The 11,361-nt window shown below is 46.1% G+C and overlaps 1 protein-coding gene across 1 annotated transcript; it reads left to right on the top strand.

The window, feature by feature from the left end:
• The first annotated feature begins 9,453 nt into the window (after nt 1-9,453).
• Nucleotides 9,454-11,361, top strand: tmem203 (transmembrane protein 203). Its single transcript, XM_056301790.1, has one exon. It carries the CDS (start codon nt 9,695-9,697, stop codon nt 10,109-10,111), a length of 417 nt encoding a protein of 138 aa, XP_056157765.1. The 5' UTR covers nt 9,454-9,694; the 3' UTR covers nt 10,112-11,361.

The raw sequence follows: 11,361 nt of genomic DNA, 5'->3' as shown, positions 1-11,361 counted from the left end.
AGTAATACAAAGCCGAGGATATAATCATAGATGTTTGCAGATGACACCGAAAACACACAGTGATAATTAAAGAATGCTGCCAGATGGGAAATGCGGAAGTATCGTACCTGTCAACATTAGGCTGTGATTAGATTTTCCAACAGTACCTGTCTGAGTCCTGCAGAAGACTACAATACGCGGCCACTTAATACAATCGCCGACCAAGTACAATCCACGCCCACTTTGATAGTAACGTCACCACTACAATCCGCGCCCACCACCCACTTCCGGTTCCATTCCTGCTCGGGTACAGTATCAATATGTTAACCCAGCCACTGAGGATGCACAAGCCGGTGCATTCTTAGTGCCGGTCCCAAGCCCGGACAAATGGGGAGGGTTGCGTCAGGAAGGGCATCTGGCGTAAAATCTTTGCCAAATCAAATATGCGGATCATAAATAAGAACCGGATCGAGGCCCGGGTACTGTTAACCAGCAGAGTGCCGGTGGAAACTATGCTACTGTTGGGCGAAGGAGAAGGTGAGAGGGAAGGCATGTCCAGAGGCAGCTAGAGAGGAGGAAGGGTAGGCGTGTGGAGGTGAGAGTTGGAACTTTGAATGTTGGCACTATGACTGGTAAAGGGAGAGAGCTGGCTGACACGATGGAAAGAAGAAAGGTAGGCATACTGTGTGTGCAAGAGACCAGGTGGAAGGGGAGTAAGGCCAGGAGTATCGGAGGTGGGTTCAAACTCTTCTACCATGGTGCGAATGGGAGTAGAAATGGGGTAGGGGTAATCCTGAAGGAAGAGTATGTCAAGAGCGTGCTGGAGGTGAAGAGAGTGTCAGACAGAGTGATGAGTATGACGCTGGAAAGCGAAGGTGTATTGCTGAATTTATCAGCGCATATGTCCCGCAAGTTGGGTGTGAGATGGACAAGAAAGAAGAATTCTGGAGTGAGTTGGACGACGTGGTGGAGAGGGTACCCAAGGAGGAGAGAGTGGTGATTGGAGCGGACTTCAATGGACATGTTGGTGAAGGGAACAGAGGTGATGAGGAGGTGATGGGAAGGTATGGAGTCAAGGAGAGAAATGTGGAAGGACAGATGGTGGTGGATTTTGTGAAAAGGATGGAAATGGCTGTGGTGAATACATATTTCAAGAAGAGTGGAGGAAAGTACACACAGGTGGACTATATCTTACGTAGAAGTCGCGATCTAAAAGGGATTGGAGACTGCAAGGTGGTAACAGGGGAGAACGTAGCTAGGCAGCATCGGATGGTGGTCCGTAGGATGACTTTGGAGACCAAGAAGAGGAAGCGAGTGAAGACACAGCCGAAGGTCAAATGGTGGAAGTTGAAGAAGGAAGACTGTTGTGTGGAGTTCAGGCAGGAGTTAAGACAGGCACTGGGTGGTAGTGAAGAGTTGCCAGATGGCTGGGCAACAACTGCAGAAATAGTGAGGGAGACAGCTAGGAAGGTACTTGGTGTGTCATCAGGACAGAGGAAGGAAGACAAGGAGACTTGGTGGTGGAATGAGGAAGCACAGCAAAGTATACAGAGGAAAAGGTTGGCAAAGATGTGGGATAGTCAGAGAGATGAAGAAGGTAGACAGGAGTACAAGGAGATGCAGTGTAAAGCAAAGAGAGAGGTGGCAAAGGCAAAGTAAAGGCGTATGGTGAGTTGTATGACAGGTTAGACACTAAGGAAGGAGAAAAGGACTTGTACCAATTGGCTAGACAGAGGGAGCGAGCTGGGAAGGATGTACAGCAAGTTAGGGCGATCAAGGATAGAGATGGAAATGTGCTGACAAGCGAGGAGAGTGTGCTAAGAAGGTGGAAGGAATACTTTGAGGGGCTGATGAATGAAGAAAATGAGAGAGAGAGAAGGTTGGATGATGTAGGGATAGTGAATCAGGAAGTTCAGTGGATTAGCAAGGAGGAAGTGAGGGCAACTATGAAGAGGATGAAGAATGGAAAGGCAGTTGGTCCTGATGACATACCTGTGGAGGCATGGTGGTGTTTAGGAGAGATGGCAGTGGAGTTTTTAACTAGATTGTTTAACACCATCTTGGAAAGTGAGAGGATGCCCGAGGAGTGGAGAAGAAGCATACTGGTACCGATTTTCAAGAACAAGGGCGATGTACAGAACTGTAGCAACTACAGAGGTATAAAGTTGATCAGCCACAGCATGAAGATATGGGGAAGAGTAATAGAAGCTAGGTTAAGAGGAGAGGTGATGATCAGCGAGCAGCAGTATGGTTTCATGCCACAAAAGAGCACCACAGATGTGACGTTTGCTTTGAGAATGTTGATGGAGAAGTATAGAGAAGGCCAGAAGGAGTTGCATTGTGTCTTTGTAGATTTAGAGAAAGCTTATGACAGAGTGCCGAGAGAGGAGGTGTGGTATTGTATGAGGAAGTCAGGAGTTGCAGAGAAGTATGTAGGAGTGGTGCAGGATATGTATGAGGGAAGTGTGACAATGTTGAGGTGCGCGGTTGGAATGACAGATGGGTTCAAGGTGGAGGTGGGATTACATCAAGGATCGGCTCTGAGCCCTTTCTTGTTTGCAATGGTGATGGACAGGTTGACGGACAAGACCAGGCAGGAGTCTCCATGGACGATGATGTTCGCGGATGACATTGTGATCTGTAGTGAGAGTAGGGTGCAGGTTGAGGAGAGCCTGGAGAGGTGGAGGTATGCACAGGAGAGAAGAGGAATGAAAGTCAGTAGGAGCAAGACAGAATATCTATGCGTTAATGAGAGGGAGGACAGTGGAATGGTCAGGATGCAAGGAGTAGAGGTGACAAATGCATTTGAGGTTAAATACTTGGGGTCAACTGTCCAAAGTAACGGGGAGTGCAGGAGAGAGGTGAAGAAGAGAGTGCAGGCAGGGTGGAGTGGGTGGAGAAGAGTGTCAGGAGTGATTTGCGACAGAAGGGTACCAGCAAGAGTTAAAGGGAAGGTTTACAAGGTGGTAGTGAGACCAGCTATGTTGTATGGTTTGGAGACAGTGGCACTGATGAAAGACAGGAGGCGGACCTGGAGGTGGCAGAGTTGAAGATGCTAAGATTTTTCACTGGGAGTAACGAAGAAGGACAGGATTAGGAGTGATTATATTAGAGGGACCGCTCAGGTTGGACGGTTTGGAGACAAAGCAAGAGAGGCAAGATGGAGATGGCTTGGACTTGTGTGGAGGAGAGATGCTCGTTATATTGGGAGAAGGATACTGAATATGGAGCTGCCAGGGAAGAGGAAAAGAGGAAGGCCAAAGAGGAGGTTAATGGATGTGGTGAGGGAAGACATGCAGGTGGCTGGTGTGACAGAGGAAGACGCAGAAGACAGGAAGAAATGGAAACAGATGATCCGCTGTGGCGCCCCCTAACGGGAGCAGCCAAGAGTAGTAGTAGTAGTAGTACAGTATCAATATGTTGCTAGCTTTATAGTTATTTAGCTGTGTGTTTTTTACAATCCACGTTGACAGAGTTGTTCAGTAAAGGTGCGAGGGCCGAAGGCCCGAGCTGCGTCTAAGGAGCGAGGGCTGGACTAGCAAACAGGTCCTGGACGAGCGAACGTGCGCGAGGACCGAAGGCCTGAGCTGTGTCTAACGTCAATCTACTGTTTACAAATTATTATTATTATATTATTACTCTCCAGAATGACTTTCAACCAGTTATTTAACCAATTGTTTAAAACATCCCGCTTCATCTTCTTTCTTTTTTTAAAATAAATTTATTTCTAGTTTTTCCCCTTATCCCACCCGATTAGCCCAATGGCATATGGCCAGAACTCTTGTCGGATAATTCCCCTGGCTCACGTTTCCACAGGAAGGAGATAGTCGTTACACCAGCTTCCTTCAAACTCGTGTCGGCTGCTCTCGCTATTTTACACGCTGAAGCCTCGCATGGATTGCATTACCTTCAGGCCGCGTAGGGAGAATGTTTTTAGTTGCTTGGCTGCAGGCGCCCGGACGGGTCAGAGGGGTCGCTGGAGAACGACGAGTCCCCGAACACTACACCGATCTACACCCACTATCCCTCGGGTAAGGGTGGCCTAATGAATGCCTTACCCCGTGGACGCTCTGGCCGTGACCGGTTGCGGCGAGTCTGGGATACGAACCTCCAGCCACATGACGAGTGGACTTCAAGAACGGCGAAGCATTCCGCTCGGCCACCAGAGCGGCCCCATTTTCTTCTTCTTTAGTGTCTTCTATTTTATGGCGGTTAGCAAACGATTTAGAAAAGTAAAAGTTACACCTGCTACAAGTTACACCCCTACCAGTTATGCCCCTTTCTTTTTCAGATTTTCTGGGGTTAAAAGATATTGTTCTTGACGACTAGCACAGCCATTTTCACCTCAGCTTTAGTGGCTTGATCAGCCTCCGACACACCTGGCACGATGAACGTGCCAATGCTAGCGATTGTGTCCCCGCTGTGCCTCCACGGCTTGTTTGTTTCGCGCCGTTAGCATGTTTGCTAATGTTGTGTGTCCCACCGCGCTCTATGCTAACACGCGGTGTTTGCTGATGCGGCTCGCTGTTAGAAAGGGGAAAGTCTCTGTCCAAGTGGACTGAAATTTAGAAGCTTATTTCTTCTTTTTAGCTTCAGACACGTTCAGTGGTAAACAGGACTTGTACGTCAGGCAGGCTCGTTTGCGCATCCATTCCATTCATTATCCGAACCGCTTATCCTGCTCTCAGGGTCGCTGTAGCCCATCTCAGCAGTCACTGGGGGGCAGGAGACACCCTGCACAGGCCGCCAGGCCATCACAGGGCGCATCGTTTGCGCATGCTCACCTGAAATCGGGAGAAAGTGGGGAGACTAGAATCGGGAGTGTAACCGGTTATTTTCTTGCCCGGTGCGGGATTCGATACGGGGTGTCCTGCACCACAAGGCGACATCACTAACCGCTCGGCTAAAGGGTCAGACCCGTCAGCTAGGGGCTAACGTGTCTTATTAAGAGTTTACAGTATCACAGCCTGTGACAGGCTTTAGCCACCCAGTAAAATTGGGGTCGCTTTCCCATTGCTGTCTGTCTGTACGTTGGTTGGTTTAGTTTTAGGGTGATCCACAACACCGACTCTGCCCTCCTCTTCGCCTCTCCCGTGCGAATCCCACCTTTCTCTCCGGCACTCATTTCGTGTTTTCGTGTTCAAAACGTTCACCTTTCTCGTAGCCACCAGCACTTCAAATGAGCGAATGCGCAGGCGTGAACGTGATCGGCGGGAGAACGTGATCTTGATGCGGAAACACATTCAGGGCTTGTTGGGAAATGAAGTACATTGGGATAGCCGAGACCAATGACGGTGGCCAAGACTGAATAGGCCTACCACTCCTAATACGAGGTGTCGCAAAATGACCAAATTATTTTTCTTTCTTTCTTATTGTTTATTTGACAGGGACAACGCACAATTTTGCAATTGCACCAGAGTTAGCTGGCAGCTAATTTGCATCTGCAGTCCCTGGGCAGGCAAACAAACAGCAATTATTACAGAAGTAAAAACACAACAACACATAGGAAAACTATTGGACAGTCAGACAAAGAACAATCAAGACATAGTAAAAACATGACAATACATCAGAAAACCAATCTCAAAAGTTATAAATACAATCGGATCTATTTAAAACAGTGGATATAAATAGCAATCTGGCCTATATGACAACAACATAATGAATATGGATTTCATCTATTCAGCAACAATGAATTTAGTAATCTGCCCTGAAACATCAATAAATAACAATCTGACCTAAACTATGACAACAGCTATAAAAATCCATCTGGCCTATTCAATGGAAAAAATGTATAATTACACACAGTCTACGGTGTTATCGTACATTATGGGACTTTTTGTCATTATTGATAGTACAGAGGGCAAAATGATCGCACATCTGGCAACGCGCGCTGCCCGTGGTTTCCCTTCTACTAAATGGATCCCATACGGCTGCCGTAGAACGAATTACCGCATTTTCTCGCGATACCTCGGACCAGCGAGGCAATACAAACAACCCTCAGGCAAAGCTAACGTTAGCTTACTGTCGTCGTTATGGTGTCGCCGCAGCCGAGTAACCGAGATGGGACGTAAGAACAGGACGGTTGGAAAGGTAAAACAACACAATGTTTCACAACAATACGTTATATCAACACACACACACACACGGACAGATATTGTTGCTTATGTGCTATTTTGGGGGCTGCTGCTACTACTGAACGAGCTAGGTCAGGTTATAATTTGGCGTCAGCGTCTCCCGACGAGTTTTCATGCCTTGCAACAAGTTTGCCGTTGTTGTCGTTAGCTAAACGTGATGCTTTAGAGAGCTGTTGTAAAAACCCGCATCTACTGTGTCTAATTACACACGTGTCTGCTTTTCGTGGGATAAACAGTCAATTAATTGATGGGACAACACATTTTTTTTAGAAACGTTTTGCTCCCTGAAATGCATTTTTAGAGATTATGATACATGTCAAGCTGAACACAAAAATAATGTCAGATTTGCTGTATCACGTAGGAATTTGGAGAAACATTAAAACAACTTTTATTGAATTTAACGCGTTTAGCGACGTTGACACGTTGTGATAGTTTGATTTTTGTGCAGCTGATTTTCGTTTGTACTCAACATCTGGTGCCTCGTGTCAGTGTCCAGCGTTGATGGATTCCATTTGTCCTGATACCTCTTTTCCATTGTCGCAATGTCCTGGTGAAAACTCTCACCATGTTCTGTCTCCATGCGTGCTCAGTAATACAGGTAAGAGAATCAAAGAAGGTTGAATCAGTTCATCTGGATACAACGTTTGTGGACATTTACATTTCATCACTCAGCCTGCAGGTATCCCCACCCTTTATAAACAATACAGTGGCATAACTACCGAAAACGACCAGTTTCATGTGCAAATTGCAGTGACCATTAATTAGAGTTGCAATGACCATGTGTACTATTCACAGAGGATTTGGGAGTGTTTTCAATCACAGAATTGTAAGATCCAACGGAGTTGAATCAAGTGCAACTGGACTTGGTATATATCTTGGTATATATCCAGTTGCACTTGATTCAACTCCTTTGGATAACCTTTGGATAATCATGACCTGGATGAATGAGAACATTCACAGACAGCATTGTAAGATGGCGACAGATGTACTCTTACCCCCCCCCCCCAGTTCAAGGATGGTCATTCTCTCTTCACATAGATGGTCTCTTACTACATTTCACCAACTACATTATCTCTGTGGCTAACCACATCAAGTTCACCGGGAAGAATGTGAAAAGTGACAGGTTAGCCTTCTTAGACTGTGAAATTGCACTTGGTGATGGGGGACATTTGATTGTTGATGTTTACCGTAAACCATCACATACTGATCAGTACTTAAGGTTTGACTCTCATCACCCACTGGCACACAAACTAGGAGTCATCAGGATGCTGTACCACTGAGCTGACAATGTCCCTACTGACACAGTGGCCAGGGAAGGGGAGAAATCCCACATTAAACAGGCCTTGGTTAAGTGTGGTTGTCCTAACCGGACGTTTGTCAAAGCCAAGAAGACGCCCAAACAGTGCACCAGCCAATCAAAGGGAGGAGAAGTCAAGTCAATTTTATTTGTATAGCCCAATATCACAAATTACAAACTTGCCTCAGTGGGCTTAACAGCAACACAACATCCTGTCCTTAGACCCTCTCATCGGATAAGGAACAACTCCCTAAAAAAAAAGAGGAAGAAACCTCAGGACAATAAAGAAGGACAACAGCTTCCTAAGCATAAACCAGTGATGATTCCATATGTGGCGGGAGTGGCGGAAAAGCTGAGACGAGTATTTTCCAAACACCATGTCTCAGTTACTTACAAACCCCAAAACACGCTTTGCCAGAGGTTGGTCCACCACCACAGGAGAGCTAACGCGTCAGGCCAGGACTCCGCGGTCTACACCCATCTATAGGCCAGTGGCCACTCTTTCAAGGGTGAGGATGTGCACATCCTTGATAAGGAGGAACACTGGTTTGAACGGGGAGTCAAAGAGGCCATCTATGAACGACCATCCCTGAACCGGTGGGGGCTAAGAGTGCATCTGTGTCGCCATCTTACAATGCTGTGATTTGCAAACATTCCCAAATTCTCTGTGCATAGCACACATGGCCACTGAAACTCTAGTTAATGCTCACACCCATATTTGCATATGGAGCTGGTCGTTGGTTTTGGTCGTTATGCAGCTGTATAGTTTATAAGGGTGGGGGTATCTGCAGTCAGTTTAGACTGAAAATACCACTTAGATGAGTGATGAAACGTATGTGTCAATAAACGTAGTATCCAGATGAACTGATTCAACTTTCTTTGATTTTCTCACCTGGATTACTGGGCATGCATCACGACTTCAGGAAATTATGTGTTCGTACAACTTTGAAGAGCGTGGGCATTTCAGTCTGTGGGGTAAAATTGTGGAACAGTCTGAGCATGGAACTCAAACAAAGTACAGACATTACGCAGTTCAAGAAGTACAAACGACTGATTCAAGCGGTATAGGGATGATGAAGAGTTGTGTTAACTGTCTAAGTTTTACTTATTACATTTTTTCATTTGTCTTTCTATGACACAGAGTGGATATGGGTTGAGATCTGTTAATTCATGGTACATGATATATGACGTTTTTATTTTTTTCTTTCTTTTGTGTTTTTGATGTTTTTTTTCTTTTTTCTCTTATTGTTCACAGTAGTTGAGTTTGTATTGTGCAGCCCAAGTTGCATTGAATTTGAACGATACAGTACAGTGGGAATTGAGTCTGAAATGTATAGTAGTAGCATGGTGGCACAGTGGTTAACGCAGTTGCCTCACAGCAAGAAGGTTCTGGGTTCGAGCCCCGGGGTTGTCCAGCCTTGGGGGTTGTCCTGGGTTGTCCTACTGGGTTGTGTCTGCGTGGGTTTCCTCCGGGTGTCCCAGTTTCCTCCCACAGTCCAAAGACATGTAGGTCAGGTGAATCACCCATACTAAATTGTCCCTTGGTGTGTGTGTGGGTATGTGGGTGGGCGGGCTGGCGGGCGGGCCTGTGATGGCCTGGCGGCCCACCCAGAGTGTCTCCCCTCCTACCACCCAATGACTGCTGGGATAGGCTTCAGCCTCCCCGCGACCCTGAGAGCAGGATCAGCAGTTTGAATAGTAGATGGAATGGATAACTAGCCCATGTTAATAATGTTACAATGCAATCAAATACCTAGGATTTCTCATATGTCAGTTTTACACATGCCATGTAGGCACTATCCATTGTATGTTCAGGAATAATGTCAGTTGTGAGGAACATGTTCTTTCTTCTCAAATGTCAGTTTGTGTTCCTTGTCAATATTGTTAAATTTAATATGTTTGAGCGAGTTTACTCATCCTGTTTTCTAATAACATGTTTCTTTCCTGGTATTAAGGCTCAAGGACAACAGTGACTAAGACTGGCTCTACGTTCAGCTGGTTTCCTCACCTTCCCCGTGCCTCTTCTCATGGTGAACTGGAAGATCTAACCAAGAGTGGCACTGGTGTCTCTGTGGTGCTCCCCTGTTGCCTTCAGTGTGTTCTCCTCCAACCCTCAACCTGGAGCTGCATGGCTCCTAACCCAGGCCGTGTGACTTGGCCGCAGTGATCCTTTTTTTTTTTGTAAAGCACCTAGTTATTATCATTATTTATATTATTATTAGTATTCCTTCCCTAATTTAACATCCCAGCCCACCTGCATCCTCCTCTCTCATCCCCTTCAGCCATGCTGTTTTCCCTGAGGGAGTTGGTCCAATGGCTGGGCTTTGCTACCTTTGAGCTTTTCCTCCACCTAGCAGCCCTGCTAGTCTTCAGTATGCTGGTGGCATTGCGGGCCGACATGTTCACCCCTACCCTGAGCTGGTGGCTGGTGTTCGTCCCGCTGTTTGCTGCAGATGGCCTCAGCACCTACTTCACTACCATCGTGTCCATCCGGCTTTACCAGGAGAACGAGAAGAGGCTGGCAGTGCTGCGGCTGCTGTGGGTGTTGACCGTGCTCAGCCTGAAGCTGGTGTGCGAGGTTCTGCTGTGCCAGAAGCTGGCAGAACAGGACCAGGCCAGAGAGCTCTGGTTCGGACTCATCATCTCGCCCCTTTTCATCCTGCTACAGCTTCTCCTGATACGAGCTTGTCGCGTCAACTGAGAACAGGCGACAGATGATTGTCAGTTTTTTGTCACAAACAAGATATCAACCAATAGAAACGTAAAGCATAACACTGGTGTGATTTTGGCTTTTGGCTCAGGGCTGACTTTAGTTCACTGTTGTTTTAAAAAAACAAAAAACAACAGTGACTTTGTTCTGACTCCAGACTTCAGTCTTTCATCGGTTATATTTGTAATGTCATTGGAAAAAACATTTGACGCACACACTGCTTACACGAGTAGTGTCACATAAATGGAAACTCAAGCTATTTATGCCATTATTCATGCCCAATAGTCCAAGTAAGAAGTCAAAGAAAGTTGAATCGGTTCACCTGGACATTGTTTATTGACCGAAACGTTTAATCATACAAAAGATGGGCCGTAATGGCACATCCTGTTTATGTAGTTTATGTATATATATGTGTATATTTAACATCATAACTTTCTCACGATAGTCTGTCTGGTTTAATACAACAGTGCATCTGCCTTTGTCTGCCGGAAGGACGATGATGTTGTCCTTACTGTCGTGAGAGCTTTCCTCTGGTCTCTACCGATGTCGGACAGCAGCGCCTTTGTGTTGCTGAGGCAGACTGAAACTTTGGTCCACAGTTGCTCCGCTTCCGCTGTGATTGCAAACATTCCCAGATCCTCTGTGGATAGTACACATGGCCGCTGAAACTCTAGTTAATGCTCACACCCTTATTTGCATACGATACCGATCGTTGGTTTTGGTCTCTATGCAGCTGTGTTGTTTATAAGGGTGGGGGTACCTGCAGGCAGCTGAGACTGAAGAGGTCACTTAGGTGATGACGAAGCGTTTCTGTCAAGAAACGTTGTGTCCCGATGAACTGACTCAACCTTTGGCTTCATAAATTCAAGATTGTTCAGTCATGAGCTTACGGTTATTACTTCTATAATTCATTTTCATTTTATATGCAGAGATTGTGCACATAGTTGTGGCCATGTGGTGTAGAGAGACTGAAGGGTTTTTTCTTTTTACATCGTGTGCGTGTCATCCCTTAACACTACTCGTAATGTGCGCAGTGTGCAATGTATTTGATCTGTTACGATGTGACCATATTTATGAACCGCACATGTTTAAGGCCTCGTTTTGAAGTCATTCTTAATGCGAGATTCACTGTAAAATATGATTCCAGAAAAGACTGCACTACATCCTGTTCATGATCAGATTTGTTTGTTTTTGGTACCCTTGCCGCCTGCCATTTGTATGTGTAAATATACCATGAACCT

This window comes from Lampris incognitus, unplaced genomic scaffold (assembly GCF_029633865.1).
Source record: "Lampris incognitus isolate fLamInc1 unplaced genomic scaffold, fLamInc1.hap2 scaffold_147, whole genome shotgun sequence".
NCBI classification, from domain to species: Eukaryota; Metazoa; Chordata; class Actinopteri; order Lampriformes; family Lampridae; genus Lampris; species Lampris incognitus.
Note: the sequence above shows the minus strand (reverse complement) of the source record. Positions and strands in the feature narration are given on the sequence as shown.